Source organism: Beta vulgaris, chromosome 1 (genome assembly GCF_026745355.1).
Source record: "Beta vulgaris subsp. vulgaris cultivar EL10 chromosome 1, EL10.2, whole genome shotgun sequence".
Classification (NCBI taxonomy): domain Eukaryota; kingdom Viridiplantae; phylum Streptophyta; class Magnoliopsida; order Caryophyllales; family Amaranthaceae; genus Beta; species Beta vulgaris.
The window spans coordinates 6,383,095-6,402,373 of record NC_079202.1 but is presented as its reverse complement, the minus strand read 5'-3'; the positions used below and the strand labels follow the sequence as shown (position 1 = coordinate 6,402,373).

At 37.1% G+C, this 19,279-nt stretch overlaps 2 protein-coding genes across 2 annotated transcripts; one reads left to right on the top strand and one right to left on the bottom strand.

Moving 5' to 3' along the window:
• Positions 1–13,334: 13,334 nt before the first annotated feature.
• Positions 13,335–14,488, top strand: LOC104905154 (uncharacterized). Its single transcript, XM_010693603.1, has 4 exons — positions 13,335–13,445; positions 13,543–14,166; positions 14,249–14,302; positions 14,390–14,488. The coding sequence occupies exons 1-4, from the start codon at positions 13,335–13,337 to the stop codon at positions 14,486–14,488; spliced, it is 888 nt and encodes a 295-aa protein (XP_010691905.1).
• Positions 14,489–16,427: 1,939 nt separating this feature from the next.
• LOC104905116 (flavanone 3-dioxygenase) lies at positions 16,428–19,214 on the bottom strand. The gene is made up of 3 exons (XM_010693563.3): positions 18,792–19,214; positions 17,777–18,205; positions 16,428–16,915 (listed from the first exon to the last, which is right to left on the bottom strand). Exons 1-3 carry the CDS (start codon positions 19,158–19,160, stop codon positions 16,592–16,594), a joined length of 1,122 nt encoding a protein of 373 aa, XP_010691865.1. The 5' UTR covers positions 19,161–19,214; the 3' UTR covers positions 16,428–16,591.
• Positions 19,215–19,279: the final 65 nt, after the last annotated feature.

The following is a 19,279-nucleotide window of genomic DNA, read 5'->3' as shown; positions in this document are numbered from 1 at the left end:
TTGGTGAATTACTCAAATAACGGGCAGCTTAATTCCTTGGATTCTGGACTATTGGTCCAGAGCTGCTGACTTGGTCTTAGCGTCAACGTGTTTTTCCATAACGTCATCAATCTCGCGTGGCTGGGTCATTGTGTCAGCAACCTTGTGTCATTGTGTCAGTGTCAGCAGCAACCTTGTGTAATTGTGTCAGTGTCAGCGTCAACCTGAAATTTCAGCCAAATAACAATTTACCCCCAATTGTTGAAGTGGGGATGTCCAAGAGCCATGAAACAATTGTTAGATAAAAATATCTCATATTTGACAAGAGCATTGAGATCAATTTAATGAACGTGATGTTAGATCACTTGTCAATAGATGAAGAAAGATTAAGTAAACATTTGATTTTGATAAAATTCAACAGAGATAAACCAAAAGTCACCAAGTGAAAAATCAAAGACATCTAAAAATATGTATTTATCACATATATCCGTTGTATACCTCATGATTGCAACCAAGACTATAAATACCGTGCCATATGATTTAAACCTACATGCCACTTTTTTCTCTCTCCACCAACACTCGGATCTATTCTAGAATTCTCGGTTGATACTCGCCAAAATTTCCCTTTGGTGCCAGGTAATTTTCGCTATTTTAAAACTCTGAACTACTATTTTTTTTCCACTTTTGTCGAATTCATGGCTCCTAGTAGACGCAATATTATTAATTTTGTTAAAAATCAAAAGGAAAAGAAAATATAATAGAGAAGAAAGATGAATTCGACGATGAGCAATCGACCATGTCAGAAGAAGACTTGATGAAATTCCTAGAATTAGGGAATTTACCTATCGACACCGTACTTAGGAACGTTGAACCCCATGAACGACCAGAGATGTGCCCAAGTAGGTGGGTAAATCTTTATGAGTACTGTATCCCTCGTAATTTTATGAATTTTATAAATATATTTTAGTATTTATCTATTTATATTTAAACATAATTTAGTTTAAAATAATTTACTTATTTAAAGAAGGTTGACCATTTTGAAAGTCAAAGAAATTATTTTAAGGATTCAAAGAAGTTATTAAAATATTATGTTAAGGCATGCTTTGAAAAATGTTTGAAATACTAATTGAATTCGGAAAAGAAGTTAAAATGGGCTTGAGGAACCCAAATACTAAGTGGATTAGGAAAAGGATTTTTATTGATGTTAGGGGTTGTAATTCATCAATCCTATTAATCATTAAACTTTATTTAAAACCAATCTCTTTTTCCTAAGCTCAAAAGGAAAAGCCTCTTTATAAATACTTAAATTCAATTATTTTACCAAACAAAAAAAATATTCTCTCCTCCTCACACACCAAAGCGGTCGACCCCCTTAGTCTTTCTTTCTCCTCACGGTTTTCTGTTTTTTCTTTTCTTCTCAAATTTTCTTTCTTCTTCTTCAAGCAACACTTTCTCTTTTGTCATGAAACATCACAAAACACCAAAAACATCCATTGTTGCCGCCTACTGTCTGCCGGCGCTGCTGCTATATTTTCTGCGCCTTGTTCTCTTTGGTTCTTTGATTCGTTGGTTAAATTCTTTTCTTCCTCCTCAGGTTTTAATTAAATATCATGTTTTTATGTTTTATTTTAGTAGTAACCATGATTAATAACTTTAATTTACTGCTATAATGATTAATCTTGGATTATATATATTATGTATTAAAAGAATAAAATTTTAGATTTGATTATTATTTTTAGATTGAGTTTTTAATTATCAAGGCATGGATTTTTAGGGTGTTAAATATTAGAAAATCATAGTAGCATGTTACAAACTATGAGATTGATTTAAATTATGAATTTAAGCATGTTTAAGTATGTTTAAAGAGAGTTTTATAATTTTACAAGTTGCTGAAATTTTAGAAAGGGCTTAATAATGGAGTTTTATGGATTTTAATTACTAGTATAGTAGTGTTATGCTAGATATTAAAAGAAATTGAAGTTTTAATGGTAAAAACAACTTTTAAATATTTTAAAGAGGATTTAAAGTATTTTAAAGTTGCTGGATTTTATTTAGAGTAATGACTTTGATTTATATTGGTTGTTTTAGGCGAAAATTATTCAGTAGGTGACTTTTAAGTGATTAAAGGTGGCATATCAGTTTGTTTACACAAGGTACATACATACCTATGTGTTATGTGATGTAGTATCATGATTTAAGAAGGAAAAGTTTTAGTATCATGTATAGGAACTTTGTAAGTTCATATGTGATTTATATCATTATTAGATTTTACATGTTTTATGCCTGTGTGCAAACAAGTTGATTATGAAATTTGATTATGAGCTAAAGATTATCATGTTTGTATGGAATATTAATGCAAGCATGTGGATGGTAACTTTAGCTATTAATCTACATGGGAGAATTAATATATTTTAAAGATTGAATCATGTGTTCCCTTACAGTATTATTTTCACTATTTTATAAGGACTGTGGGCCTTATTTGGTAAGTTGATAAGTATGCCTTTGAAAGGACAATCAGGAGTTGCAGTACATGGTGGTAGCCTTTTTGCAGGGTGACATCGTCCTGGGAGGAACCTTTTACCCTCCACGACCTGTTACGAAATTAGGGTTAAAGGTAAGAACAGGGTAGCCCTTCACGTCCGGGAAAGGCAAGATGCGTTAGTCAAGGGAGTCTAATCGAACGACAGGGATCGAATGAACCATTATGTTTTTGTGAAGAAATCTTCTTTGGGAGAAGTTGGAATACTTTTAATCAGAGGCTGGAATGTAGAAGAAGGTTCGTAAGTTTTTTGTCGTTTGTTATCATGTCGTGACATTAACGTTTCTTCTGCAGGTCTGAACCTGAAATACTGACCCATTGCGAAGAATGACCTCAACTTTGTGTGAAGTTTCTAGACAGTTCAAAAGAATCGCAATCATTACCCAAGATAATTGTTCCTCAATGGCTTCTGGTAAGTAGCTTTTGTGTCGTCCCTTAGCTTTTATCACTGTCAAGATTTTTATCTTGTTTTAACGACTTGTCTGCAATAGATTCGTCTCAGTCATGTCCTAGAGGTTCGATGGATAGTCAGTCGCTAGCTGAGACGTTGCGCGGGAGGAAGAGGGAACGAGAATTATCTACTGTGACTACACCCACACCTTCAAGCAAGAATGATACTATTGTCTTCGTCCAATTAGAGGACGACGACTCTTATATATGTTGCGCAAAAGGTGCGTAGGACTGACTTTGTGGGCCCTTCAAATAAGGGAGGCTTGTCGTATACTGTGACGGTGCCTAACGACTTCATGTCGTTAGAGAGGACGATCTGGCCTGAGGCGGAGAAGTTTCTCTTCTCTTGCGTCGAATAAAGCCTACGGGAGCTTACTCTGCCCCGTATGATGTCGAATGACCTAGAACTTATTTTCCAGGTAATCTCTCTATGTCTTATTGATTTTTGACTTAAGCATGCTTTAATTGCTCACTTACTATTTATTCATCGTTTTGCAGGTGTCGCAACATTTTTTTATGGCGAAGAAGGAAATGTCGTTGCTGCTGAAGGGCCACAAAGGTGATGAAAACCAAAGTTGAGAAAAGTGAACTGGATTTGAAAAACAAAGACGCAGAATTGAAGAAAACTCAGTTGGAGATGGTCAAGATGGGGGAAACGCTGAAGAAGAATGGTGAGGAGTTGGATGAGTTGAAGAAGAAAGCTGACGCTCTCGAGAAGGCATCCCGTCTGGAGATCGAAGCGCTTCAAGCTCAGGTCGCTTCCCAAAAGAATCAGCTCCATTTTAATTTACGAGTTTGGAATAAATACTACCTCTGTTTTTAGTTAGTTGCAACGATTTGACTTTCACGCTTGCCATTGTACAATTTCAAATCGTTTTATCTCTAATTGTATGTAAGTAAAACTTATAAAAATTTGATTTTATGAAAGCTTGCATCGAAACGAATCAAACAAGACCCCACATGACTATATTTTGTTAAACATATAAATCAATAAATGTGATCAAATAAGAGAACATGAATAGTGCAATTTGTCAAACGTTGCAACTAAAAGAGATTGGAGGTAGTATGACAGTGAAGGAATAGAGGGAAAGACGTGAGACAAGGGGGAGTTGTGATAAGAGATGACAGTGGTGGTGAAATAAGGTTGTAACACCATAACATATGGTAGAACATGTACACCCAAGAATTTTCTATTTCATAATTAATAATTTTTCGCCAACATGTCGATTGAACTAGCGTTTTCATTTGTTTGGTATTCAACTAATTTTGGCTTCTTTCTTCTTCAAATGGCTAAATGTTCTCAGTGGACTGGCGGATCTTGGAAAAAACTAGCTAAATAACTGAACCCACGTTGGATCTTAGAAAAAACTAGGTACTCTAGAAATAAAGGAAACTAAATAAATAATGGAACTAGCAAATTATTACATTGTATGGCATTTGGTACAGCTGGTAAACGGCGTGTGATAGTTTAGAGCTTTGCAATCAAGGTAGTCGCGGGTTTGATCACTGGTAGAAAGTTTTGTTTGATTGTGTTTTTTTTTTCTTTTTATCTTTTACTACAACTCATATTTCTTGGTTTCTTTTTTCCTTTTATTTATCCTTCCTTTAAATTTTTTTAGCTCTTCTTTTTTATTTATAAATCTCTTCCTCCCACCAAGTACTAATGCATTATATATACTTCCTCCATTTCTAATTTATTGCAACTTCTAACATTTTGCACTATTCACTTACTTGTATTTGACTATATTTGGTAATTTATATATAAGTCAAATATAGTCATATGAGCTTGTTAGATTTGTCTCAATATATATTTCACCAATATCTAATTTTTATAATTTAACATATTTAATTTTATAACTAGGGATATGAAAGGTTAAAGTTATACATTGAAAAACATGAAATTTCAAAAGATGCAAGTAAAAGAAAACGGATGAAGTATAGCATGGTGTACATCAGGTGCAAAATAAATTTATTGTAAACATATTTAACTTTTGGCTAACATGGGTCGTTTTTAAAGTCAAGATTATGACTTTAGATTTCATATCCATTCTAGTTGATAATATTTCTTATTTTTCATCATTTCATGTCACAGATAGTTTTTAATTGATAGGTTGATTTAATAAATAATGTCTTAAATGTCTTAATAATTCATAGTGTGTATTTTTTTTTTTTAAGAAATTGATAGTCTTCTATTTATTTTGAGCAAGATATGGCCAAACCCCTTACTCTTTTGTTAGTACAAGTATTTAATTAGTTATTTTCTAATGATGTAATTAAGAATGAAACTCTTGTTTTTTCTATAAAAAATGTAACCGAAGTTGGTAAAATATGTACACTATAAAATTTATATTCGAACAACTTTGAACCCACGTAGCTCAATTCCTGAATCCGCAATTGATTGTTCTTCAATAATTGTTTTGTTTTGATATTTGCATTTACCAATGTGTGAGTTTGACCTGTAAAGTTATAACTATTAGAGATATATTGTATGTAAAAGGATAGAAGGGACTTTTACTAGTCTTAGGCCTGTATTGTAACACTATATATATTGAATGCCAGGGTTAACCTAATTAAGGTTAACACAATTATTCTCCACACTTGTACATGGTATCACAACTTAGGTTTTTCTAAAGAGAAATTTTTTTTCCTGGCATGGATTCTTCAATCCCCACCGCCACCATAGCTGCTGCTCTCACACAGGCCCAACCAGCGCGTGCTCTTTCGTTCACGCTGGACCAGCCGGCTCGTGAAACTCTCCACACAGTCCCTTGCTGCCCCTTTCTCGCAGCCCTTCATGGCGCCTTTTTTGACGACCTCTCAGCCTGTTGTCGCCTTCCCCTCGTCGCAGATCACCAGCTTCTCTTGACGCTTCTTCACGCTGCGTCGCCTTCTTCTTCGTCACGAACCACTCCCCATTTTTCGTCGAGTTTCACAACGACGTCCGCGTCGCTAACCACCGGTTTTGGCCAACCGTTTTTCACGGCTCCTTCCACTACACTCTTTGCTCTGCAACAACTTTCTGCTCCTAATCTTAGTAACTTGGTAACTATAACTATCTCTTCTCTTGAGGATTAGTTGTTGTGGAAAACTCAGATTAATTGTTTGTTACTTTCCCATCAATTGCTTGGTATGGTTGAAGGCACTGTTGCAATTCCCCTTCCTACTATTATTGATGAACGTGGTATTTCGGTTCCTACTGTACAATTTTCTGAATATTTGTGTGTGGATCAACAAATTAAATCTTGGATTTTTGCCACTTTGTCACATGATGTTTTTGTTGATTTGCATGATTTATCCACCTCTATGGAAATTTGGAATCGCTTGCAAACTAGATTTATGCATGCTAGTATGGCTCGCTCTATGGAATTGAAAAGTCGTCTTACTCGTATTAAGAAAAGTGATTCTCAGACTATGGATGGTTATCTACGTGAGATTAAGGTTATTGCAGATTCCTTGGCTGCTATTTAGTTTCCTGTGTCTAATCAGGATTTAGTTCATCATACGTTGTTTGGTTTGGATCGTGATTCTGAATATGACCATATAGTTACCACCCTGCTGCATTACCCGTTTCCTCTTAGTTTGATGATTTTTACTTCATGAGCAACGTCTCAAGAGTTCGAAGGATGCATCTGATTCCTCTTCGCATCAAGCCTTAGTTGCTGTTCAATGTTCTAGTTTTAGTTCCCCCTCTAGGAATAATTCCAACGGCAGAAATAGAGGGAGAAATAATCGGAATCGAGGCCGGGGAGAATAATAGTTAAAATCAAAATAATCGGGGTAATGGTGGTAATAATAACAACTACAACAATTCTCGAAATTCTAGAGACAACAACACCAACCATGCTAGTCGGGGACGTCCCAATGGTATGAGTAAATATTCTAACTTGTCATCCTATAGTATGCCTTGCCTAGACTCTATTACTAATGATTTGTCTTCAGTAGGCAGTAATTCATCAAGTAGCAATGTAAACTCTACCCCTACTTCCGATACTTGTGGTCTATGTTGGATTCCAGGTCATCAAGCTGTTTATTGTCCTCAAAGATTCAATTCCAACTTTGTTCCCTCTTCATCTAAAAGTGTCACTCGAGCCTTAGCTGCACTGTCTGTTGGTGGTGAAGCAAATGACTAAGTTTGGTACCCGGATTCTGGCACTGCCTCTCACTTGACTCCTGAGGATGGTAAGTTTTCTGCTAAAACTCCTTATACTGGTCTAGTTCTGTTGTAGTTGGTAATGGTACCCTACTCCCAATTAAAAGTACTGAAAACTTAATCTTAAAAACTACAAGTCGTCCCCTCCAGTTATCATCAGTCTGTCATGTTCGTAACCTAAAACATAATTTATTATCAGTTAACAAGTTGTGTCAAGAAAATGATTGTGTTGTGAGTTTTGATAAAAATTATTTCTGTTAAGGACCAGACAACGGGGAGGTTCTGCTTCGGGGATCCAATAAGCAAGGTGTCTACCCTCTTCAGCCTATTGTTGTCCCTCTTGAATCTCCGATTCCTGCTTTCCTAGCCACTAAGGAGTCGGGTGACGTTTGGCATGCTCGTCTGGGTTATACCTCTTCTAGTATCTTAGGCATATTATGTTCAAATAATTCTATCACATGTACTTCTAAGTTTCATGATGATTGTGTTGGATGTAAGTTAGGAAAAATACATCGTTTACCTTGTTGATTCAGTTGAACATTTTCTCCATATCCATTATATAAAATTCACAGTGATCTTTGGCAATCTCCTATTTTATCAAATCAATTATATCGTTATTATGTTGTGTTTGTTGATGATTTCTCGTGTTATTCATGGATTTATCCTTTATTACGTCATAAATCGGAAGCTTATTCACAATTTCTTATGTTTCAAAAGATGGTTGAAAATCTATTTAATTGTAAAATTAAGATTTTTCAAAGTGACGGAGGTCGAGAATTTGATAATTCTCCTCTTCTACAACATTTTCGTGACCATGGCATAATTTTTCAAAAATCTTGTCGCTATACTCCAGCTCAGAACGGTGTTGCAGAACGCAAACATCGTCATATCATTGAAATAGCTCGTACTCTGATAATTCGTTCCGATTTTCCTGCTGAATTTTTGGTTGATGCATCATACACTGCCACCTATATTATAAATAGATTGCCCAGCTCGGTTTTAGGGGGGTGTCTCTCCTTTTGAAAAATTGTTTCATCGTCCCCCTTTCTATCATTTTTTGAAAACGTTTGGTTGTGAATGCTTCCCTTTGTTCTCGAACTCAAAAAATCACAAACTACAACCTAAGTCTAAAACATGTGTTTTTATTAGATATGCATTGGATTATAAAGGTTATTGTTGATTTGACCCTACTACCAAAGTAGTGTTCACTAGTCATCATGTTCCTTTTCATGAACATAAGTTTCCTTATTGCACTCTTGTGGGATCTCACTCCACCATGCCTGACACGTCGCCCATGATCTTAGATTTTGATTGGAATCCCACAAATGTTTTGTCACCTAGTGTGTCTAGTGGTATGTCCCGGGTTAGTCCTCACCATGCAATGATGTCGTTGCCTTGCAAAATGGAATCTTCCACCCTCCTCGACACCCGCGGCGCTGCCTGGCCAACTGCCCGACCAGTGCTCGCTGGCTCTTCCCCCATGCCCCGTGATGAGTCTGCCTGGCCCCCTAAGGACCCAACGTCCACTGGGCCTCCTCACTCTCCCCCGTCGGATTCTACTGGGCCCGCTGAGCTTCCAACGCTTGCTGGATCTAGCGTTGCTCATCTCCCCGTGTCTTCGACACTTCCCTAAACCGGGTCTGGCCCAAGTGCTAGCCTGGTTCAGGAGCCCACCCCCTCAGCTGCCGTGTCTCTCCGACCCCATCACCTTCCGTTTCTTGTGTTGTCATTAATCGCTATCCAATGGTTACAAGATTAAAGGATGGTGTGTCCAAGCCTAGAGTCTTAATGAACTTAAACACTGAAATTGTAGAGTCTGAACCTACTAATTTTAAACAAGCTTATAAAGACTCACATTGGCGTCAAGCTATGCTAAATGAATATAAGGCTTTAATTAATAATGACACATGGGAGTTGGTACCTCGCAATTATGATAAGAATGTGCTGGGTTATAAGTGGGTTTATCAGATCAAATACAATTCTGATGGTTCTGTGGAGCTGTTCAAAGCCAGGCTTGTCGTTTTTGAAAATCACCAGCAGACAAGTATTGATTACTTTGAGACCTTTAGTCCGGTTGTAAAGCTTATTATTGTTCGCTTAGTCCTTACTATTGCTATTTCACTTAAATGGTCTATTCGTCAATTAGATGTTAAAAATGCTTTTCTTCATGGTTTTCTTCATGAAGAGGTTTATATACATCAACCTCCGGGGTTTATTCATCCATCTAAACCTACTCATATTTGTCATCTTTGTAAGTCCATTTATGGTTTGAAAAAAGCTCCTCGAGCTTGGTTATCTCGTTTCAGCAATTTTCTATTATCTATTGGTTTCAAGTGCAGCAGTTGTGACACTTCTATGTTCACCCTCAAGTTTCGAGGGCATCTTATCATTCTTCTCTTATATGTTGATGATATTGTCCTTACAGGTAGTAGTCCTGCTCTTGTCACAAAATTCATCTATGTCCTTTCTTCTCAGTTTGCTATGAAGGATTAATTAGGGGATCTTCATTACCTCTTAGGTGTTCAGGTTATGCGTACTCCCTGTGGTTTATTTTTATCTCAAAATAAGTATGTTTCTAATTTACTTCGTAAATTTCATCTTCATACTGTTAAACCAGTTACCACTCCTGTTATCTCTAGAGTAACATTGTATCTGCTTGATGGAGGACTTCTTGCTGATCCCACTGATTATCGTAGTATGGTTGGTGCATTGCAGTACTTAACTATGACTCTTCTAGATATTGCTTATGCTGTTAATAGGAAAAATTGATTTTATCAGTCCCAACTTTGGCCGTCCTGATAAAAACAGTCCCAACTTCCATTTTTTATTGTTCAGTCCCAACTATTGGGGGTACTTTACACACGTGGACCCAGTTCACTGGTAACCTGCTACACCTGTAAAGAAAAAACTGTCCCCCTTACTAACGTTAATTTCTCAAGTTTAATCACTAACTGCCCCTCTTCTTCCCTCCTAAATATGAATTATTTGGTCTCCCCTCCCAATGTTCTTGTCTGAACAACTCTCCATTTCTCTGCAACTCCATAGCTTGAATTCTTAAAAAAAAAATTGAAGCTCATAACACTTTGATTTTAATTGCGAGGATAAACACTTCGATTCTGGGAATTTTGAAGAATTTGAAGAAAGGGAGAGTTTTTAGGGTTGCGGAAATTCCAAGGCAAAAACTCGTTGGTTTGCAAAATTCGAAAGAGTGCAGGTTAGTTCCTTACATCTTTGTATAATTTATGTACTTTCACTTTATTTCCAATTGTTGTTGATCATCAAATTGTTGCACAAACTTGTTGTTCTAGTTTTTTTTTTGCCCGGATAAATTGCTTGTTGGTTGTTGTGTGTGAAATTGTTGTGGTTGAATTGTTTTTGTTTACTGTTTGAATAGGCTTTTTGTTGGTATGGATGAATATGTGTGCTTGAGATTCTGGCATGGAGGTGTATTTAGGAAACATAAACTGGGGTATTTGGAGTATGTAGGTGGAGAAGGCAGAACTTTTAAGGTTGACCCAGATGAGTTGTGCTGGTGGTTTCTTGTAGAATTAGTGAAAAAATGTGGGAAGTATGAAGGTATTGAACATATCTTTTACTGTATACCAGGACAGAATTTGGATGTTGGTCTAAGGAGGGTATTGAACATATCTTTTACTGTATACCAGGACAGAATTTGGATGTTGGTCTAAGGAGGGTGTATAATGACAAAGAAGTGCTAGAAATGGGTGCTATAGTGATGAAAGAGAAGTGCATTGACTTATATGTGAAACATGAGATTGGTCAACCTGAATTAGTTCATTTTTTGGAGGGCAGCCTTGAGGGAGTTCCACATAATGAGCCCAACCTAAATGAGGGCAACAACTCTAATCAGCCCATTGTTGCAGGCCCTTTGAATCAGCCCAACCTGAATGAGCCAATGCAGCCCAACCTGAATGAGCCAATGCATACCAACCCTGATCCCCTCCTTAGTCAGTCAACTGTAATTGTTGAGTAGCCCTTAATTGGTGAGAGTACAAAACAGATTGATGATGTACCAGTTGGTCCCCACCATAAATCCACATCATCAAAAGGGCCCCCTAAAAAGCTGACCCCACACAGAAAAGTCAGTAAACCTATAAAAAAGACCCCAAATATTCCACTTAGGTGCAGTCCTAGGAAGTTGAGCAAAACAACTTCCACATCAGCTAATGAACCTTCACTAGATGAGCCTGCAATCATCATTACACCTTCTGAATTTATGAAACATACAATAATAACTTCAGATAAATCCCAAACCCTAAATTTCCCCCCTGCACCCCCATCTTCTGCATTAGCTTCACTCAGTCAAACCTCCAACCCTGCAGAAACTGAAACTAACCCACCTAAAGAAGCTGAAACTAACCCACCCAAAGTAGCTGGAACTAACTTACCACCTGAGACAGAGGGTTCAGATGATGATGAGTGTTATTCAAGTGAGTCTGATGGGTTGTATGAGCCTGAGACAGAGGGTTCAGATGATGATTTAAGAGAATTAGATTTAGAAGAAGAAGTTTTTAGTGCAGATGAAGAACTGAGAGAGGGTGAAGATGTATGGGAACCTGTGAATCAGCCTGATGAAGGTGATAGTTCAGATGATGAATTGAGGGAGGCAAGGGAGAGAGTGAAAGGATGTTGTAGTAAGTTATATGAGCTTGCACAAGAGCTTCAAAAAGAAGCAGCTCAAGGTAAGCTAGGAGCTTCGATTTCTACACCTAATGTACCCAATGTTCAGGGTAATGAGGAAGGTTATGAAAGTGAGTATGAAGATAGTGATGAAGCAGAGTTGACTCCAGGAGAAAGTGAGGATGATGATTTCACTGGGAGCAAAAGAAGGCAGAGGAGGGTTATTGTCAGTGAGCTAACTGACTTTACAAATTTTGAATGGAGTGTGGGTTATAGGTTCCCAAATAGAGAGGAGTTTAGGAAGGCAGTTGCAAAGTATGCTGTAATTCAAGGTAAAAACCTGACATTCACTTCTAGTAACAAGAATAGAGGGCAGAGGTTGGAAGTGAAATGTTTGACAAGTTGTCCATTTAGGCTATATGGGTCCTGGGATAGTAGAAGAGCTTGTTTTGTATTGAAGACTGTGAGTGGAACCCACACATGTAATAGGAACATGCAGAAGAATAGACAGTTGAAGTCTAGGTGGATGGCATCCCAATTCCTAGAAATTTTCAAAAACAGACCACATTGGCCAGCAAAGGAAATTCAAGAAACAGTTAGAAGAGCATAAAGGGTGTTGATAAAGAAAGACCTTGCTTATAAGGTGAAATATCATGCCCACCAGATGCTTCATGGCTCAATGAAAGAGCACTACACCAAACTTGGAAGTTATATAAGGACATTGAAAGATGCTAGTCCACACAGTGTCATAAAATTTGGTTAATAATCCAATACAAAGAGGACCAGAGCCTGTTTTCCAGAGGATTTTTGTGTGTTTTGATGGAATAAAAAAAGGGTGGATAGAAGGATGTAAGAAGGTGTTGTGTGTGGATGATTGTTATCTCAAGACCTTCCTTGGAGGGCAACTACTGGCAGCTATTGGAAGGGATGCAAATGATCAAATGTACCCAGTTGCTTGGGCTGTAGTTGAAGGGGAGAACAATGACAGTTGGCACTGGTTCATTACAGAGCTTCAAAGGTCTTTCGAACTTGGTGATGGAAGCCACTTAGCTATTATATCAGATGAGCATCAGGTATACTTTAGTATTGAACTTTGCACTGCCATTAATACTTCCTTGTATGTATTGTATATTGATTTATTCCATGTTTGTTTGTTTGTTTAATGTTATGTGTGAGAAGTCAATTCTAGGTGCAGTAGCAAATATACTGCCTAGTGCTGAGCACAAACATTGTGCTAGGCACATATTTGCTCACTGGCATAAAGATTTCAAAGGAGATGAGATGAAGATGATTTTTTGGAGGGCTGCAAAGGCATACAACCTCACAGATTATAATGAAGCTTTGGAAGAAATGGGAAAGCTGAACCCAAATGCAGTTGTGGGTTTCATAAGGTATGATCCAAAGTTATTTTGCAGAGCTTTTATGAAGACTGACACAAGTGTGGATGTTATAGTTAACAACCTTGCTGAGACATTTAATGGATATATTATCCAAGCAAGGACAAAGCATCTCATTTACATGCTTGAAGACAAAAGAACTGCCCTCATGCAGAGGTTGGTACTAAAAAAATAAGACATGGAAAAGAGAACCTCAGCAATCTTCCCTAGAATCCAAGCCAAATTGGAGAAAGCTAAGGAAGCTGCTGCTCTTTGCAATTCCATTCCTTCTTCACCAACTGCTTTCCAAGTATCTTATTACATGGATACACTGACCGTTGATTTAGAGGCTAGGAGTTGCACATGCAGGAGATGGAATCTAACTGGTATTCCATGCTGCCATGTAGTGGCATGTATCTTCCTATGTAACTTCAATGCTGAGGAGTATGTCTCTGAGTGGTATAGGAAAGATACATACCTTAAGGCATATGGCAACTCCATACCTCCATGTGGAAAGACACTGGACTAAGGTGGACTATCCATTGCAACCACCCCCTATAAAGATAGGGCCAGGGAGGCCTAGGAAAAACAGAATCAAGGACCCACATGAGGACCCAAAGAAGCCTGGGAAGCTCACAAGGCATGGTGTTGAGATGCACTGTAGTGTGTGTAAGGGGAAGGGTCACAACAAGAGAAGATGTCCTAATAAGGACAGTGCTGCAGCTGCTGCTAATAAGAGACAAAGAGTAGAACAAGCATCAACATCAGCAAGCACTCACTTAGAAATTGCATCTGGACATGCTTCAAATATAAGTGCACAACCATCAAGAACTGGAAGAAATGGGAGAACAATTGCTGGTGGTAGGGGCTCAAGAGGAACAGGAGTTGGAAGAGGGATCAGAGGTGCAGGTAGATCCTCTACTGTAACTGGGAGGGGCTCTAGGGGAGGAGGAGATGGAAGAGGGTCCAGAGGTGCAGGAAGGGGTCGAGGGAGCAAGGGGAGAGGTGGAAGTAATGGAGGCAGAGGAAATGTGAGTGGGCATCCTTTTTTTTTTGTTCTTCTTTGTGCTTTGTTGTTAAATTGTGTATAACAATTTTGTTTAAATGTTTCAGGTACCTGCTGGGGTTGGTGTATTTGTTGGCAATGATGGGTCAACTTACTTCAATGTAAGTTAAACACTTTGTAATGTGGATATGTCTAGTTATTTTGTTAAATTATAGACATTAACTAACTGTTCTGTTTTGGATGTATAGGGGAGGATGCAAGCACAAGGCTCCCAATTAGCCTTGGGTCTAGGTAGCCAAGCATCAACAAGCACCACCAATCATCCTTCAGTTCATGGATCTGTTTAGGGTGTTTTTCTTCAGAACATAACTATGTTTAGGGCTTTTTGTTTTCATGGAACTTGTTTTGTATCAGCTTTGAACACAACACCCTCTTTTGTATTAGCTTATTAACTTGCTCAAGGGTTTTGTATCAGTTGTTTAGGACAGTAATGTGTTATCTGTTTTTGTTATAATGCAATAACAGGTTACCAAAAAGCTCTACAATATCACTCAATTTTGTGCTATATTTGAAGAACAACAAATGTGCAAAATAAGCTTTTCATTTCAATACCATTCATTCAGATTACAAACATTTCACCACCACATATACAACCAACCAAAACCTACTTCTAACCTTAATTCATTACTAGCAAGGTTAATTTAGTACAACCAAATTGCAAGCTTAATTTAGTACAACCAAATTGCAAGGATTACAAACAGAACCCATGACAAGCCTAAAGCAATTACAGCATAATTTTCCCCTTTGGCAGTCTTCAAACTCTCAAAACGCATCTTCAACATTTTATCACTCATACTGTGCATTGCTTCCTTCATCTTCTCTTTCTTCAATTTCAACTTCTGTAACTTTTCCTCCACAGTTTTGAACTGCAATTCAAATTCACCAATTATTGTGTATTGCACCAATAACTTCATCTGCAAAAAGTCATATCCATGGCATTGTCCTTCATTGTCCTCCTTTCATTTGAAGAACCCACAATCAGATGTGCCCTAATTTCAATTTGAGGAGAAGAAATTAAAAGCACTAATTTTACTTAATTTTAACCTTAAACAAAAGCAAAAAAAAATCATAATTTAAGTGATTCAACAAATAAAGGACAAAAATTTAGCACTTACAGGCCACTTAGAACAACCCAAAATTTTTTCCCCATGTTCGCTCCATGTTTGCAGGTTCTTTGTCTTGCTGGGATGTTATGGTAGCATTTCAGTTGAACTCTCTTCCACTCCCCCTTGAATTGCTGGATCCTGATGAGTGTTGTGCTGCCATGGGAGATTTGCAAATTTCGAAGGAGGAAAGTTTGGGTTTTTCGCAGAAGGTAGGAAGGAGGAAGAGAGTGTGAGATTATGTTATTGGGGGGGAAAGTGTGGGTGCCTTTAACTAACAAGGTCACGTGGAGGCACGTGACTATTGTTCACCTGCATTAGCAGGTTGGTAACCTGCTGGGTCCACGTGTGTAAAGTACCCCCAATAGTTGGGACTGAACAATAAAAAATGGAAGTTGGGACTGTTTTTATCAGGACGGCCAAAGTTGGGACTGATAAAATCAATTTTTCCCTGTTAATATGGTGTCTCAGTTTATGCATGCTCCTCGTACTACTCACCTTCATGTTGTGAAAAGAATTTTCAGATATCTGCAGGGAACATTGGATTTCGGTTTCTTCTTATCGCAGTAATTCTCCTATTGTTGTTATTGCCTTTTCTAGATGTAGATTGGGCAGAATGTCCTGACACTCGACATTCTACTACTGGCTATGCTGTTTTTCTTGGGAATAATCTAATTTTCTAGCGCTGGAAAAGCAACCTACTGTCTCTAAATCCTTCACTGAAGTTGAATATAGGGTTGTTCCCTACACAGCTGCAGAAACTATTTGGCTCAAGCAACTTCTTGCTGACATTGGTCATTTTCTTCACCGTCCTGTGATTGTGTATTGTGATGATGTCTTTGGTACCTATCTCACTGCTAATCCAGTGCATCATGGCCATAGCAAACATATTGATGTGGATTATCACTTTGTTCGCGAAATGATCGCCAAGGGAGGTCTCATTGTTCGAGATGTTCCTACTCAGTCTCAGGTTGCTGATATTTTTACTGACGGCCTATCTACTAACTTGTTTACTAAACATCGCACCAACCTATCTGTTGTTTCTCCCCGTAAAGATTGAGAAGGTGTATTAGTGATATATTGTATGTAAAAGGATAGAAGGGACTTTTACTAGTTTTAGGTCTGTATTGTAACACTATATATATTGAATGCCAGAATTACAGTTAACATAATTATTCTCCACACTTGTACAATAACATTGCTAATAATCTTAAAACTTTTAAATTATTATCTAACATAAGAGAACGGAGGGAGTAGAATAATGTGATTCGATGTTATCGCATTTGATTATGCGAGTAACTCTTCTAGGGATTTATGATTTTTTCCACCGATTTGAAGCTTCTCATAATCTAATTTTTCTTTTGAAAGTTTTTGTTCCTTTGCTAGCTGCTTCACCTTGGCTCGCTCCAGGTGATTAATAAAATGTTTCTTGTACAATTCAACAAATGAAACGGGCTCTTCTAGAATTGTCTTTTCTCCCTCCTCAATCTTAAGGGGATACACAATTGCCTCTTGGTCTGGATTTATGAATGTGGCAATTGACAATCGATTATGATCACAATTTACCACTGCTTGATGTTCTGCATTCTTGAATTTTCCATTGCTAACATACTGCTTTATTTTTAAAAAAAGAAAAGAAAAGAAAAAACATTCAAGAAAAAGAAAGGATTAAATATAATTTATGATATAAGCAGTAAGCACCTCTATCACAATGTTAACTCATGAAACCAACCGAAAGAAAGTGAATAATGATATATTTAAAGGTCAATTGTGCTTCACGAAAAATATTATTTGGTTCTATATATTTTTTTTAATTTTTTTTAATAGTGTCGAGTCTTTCATTGGAATCATATTTACGAGTTATTTAAGTAAGAAAGAGTAAAAATGATAAAAACCAACACTTAAAAGCAAAATTGGAACAAAAAGCATATTAGGTTTTCATATGGAGTATCGATGTAATTTTTATAATTCTACGTTATTCTTTCTTTTATATATAGTACCCTTCAACTTTTTACATTTTTTTTCCTATTGTACCCTATTATATCTTATTCATTAATAACGTTGTTATAAAAATATAATAATTCATCAACTCAATCATTATTTGAAATCCCATGAACTTCTCTCCTCTAACTTTAAACTTCACCATCCATATTCTTTTATCTTCTTATGATCTTTTAAATGTTGCAAATCTAAAAAAGCACCAATAAACTTGTAGGTCAAATATTGGTGCGAAATTTTCCATCTAAATGTCGGGAATAAGAAACTAACTAATAACTTACTATTGACTCAATGAAGGGACATCATAGAGAAAACATAAAAATTTGAAAGATACTGTGTAAAATAAAAGGAAAAACACATGAGTACCCTATAGTAAAATCCATACTTATTTTTACAGATTAAAACTATGTTTTACCAGATATATATTTTTAAGTTCAAACCAACATAACATAAACTATATGTAAGTAAACTTACGTATGCATGGTCACCAAGGTTGACAACAAAAGCACCTTTAACGGGTTGAACCGTGATCCAATTGATCCCACCATCTTTAGTAGCTTGAAGCCCACCAACTTGGTCTTGCAGTAGTATAGTAATAGTACCTGGATCAGTATGTCTTTTAAGCCCAATTGCTAGATTGGGCTCAGGGCATTTTGGATAGAAATTGACTGCCATGCGTTGTGTCATCTGCTTGCAAGCCTGTATCATGACCTCCCTTTCAAGGCCCAATGCCTCAGATAAAACTTCTAGAAGCTTAGTCGCAAGGCCCATCATATTCTCACTATACATTCCAGTCACATCACGCCATTCTTTGGGCTTATCAGGCCACCTAGTGTAATCCCTTTCTTCTATTGGGTACGGAACGAAAGCCACCATTTCACGCCAATTCGCTACTATTTCATTCTGATAAAATCAAATCACGTACAAACATCAATCACTGAAGATAAAGATGCATTATTAACATGGACAAGTCATTATTTTCCCTCTCTTTTATTGGAGGGATGTGATGCCAATATTAATATAGACAATCACATGCTGCTCATTTAAAAATATTATATAAAGTAAGGCATTTTATGCACGTAGTATATGCATTCTAATGGGAAGATTTGTATCATACGATCTCATAGTTGTTGAATCAAACCTATGATTTGGGTTTAGATTCCTTTTACTCCTTATCCTTATCCTTTCCCCCTACTTTTAAGTTTCAAGGTGCCTTGCCTATATAGTTGGATTGCCTTAATAAGTAGGGCAATTCTCCTTACCAGTTTTAAGAAAAATCAATATATGGGGATGTTGTGTATTAGAAATCTTTCAAGAAAAGTATATTTTCACCGCACAACAGAAGCCATATACATGAAAAATATGATTATAGAACAAATAGTGGGAGAAATAAAATCAAAGTATAATTCCCCTCGTTTACTTAGTAGTTGTTCTTATTACGTACAGTATTATCATAAGAAATTCAAAAAAAGACACAAAAAGTACGTACCTGAATATGACTAGATACAATAAAACCACCTCTTTTACCACCACTCATATCGAACCTCAATTTATCTTTATCAGGCAAAGCAAAGAACTCCTTAGACATGCTACTCATATCATGAACAAGTTTAGGATCAATCCCATGATCCACCACTTGAAACATCCCCCACTCTTCACAAGCTTGAGCTATTTTCATGCATATAACCTCCCTTCGTCCACCTGGTGAATCATCCTCGATTCCATCGAGAGAGATCACCGGGATTTCGTCGCTAAATTGGTTATATGCAACCTTAGGACGTTCATCTTCGTCCATTATGAACCTATTTTGAAGTTTGCCCACCTCAACTAGAGATGTAAGTGTAGTAATTGAACCCATTTTCTCTCCTACACACTCAACTTAAAAAATTTATGTAGTTTATAATGTATGGAAACCAACGAAAATGAGCTTCTTAAATAGAATAATAAGCTGTCTATTTTCTAGATGACATGTCGTAT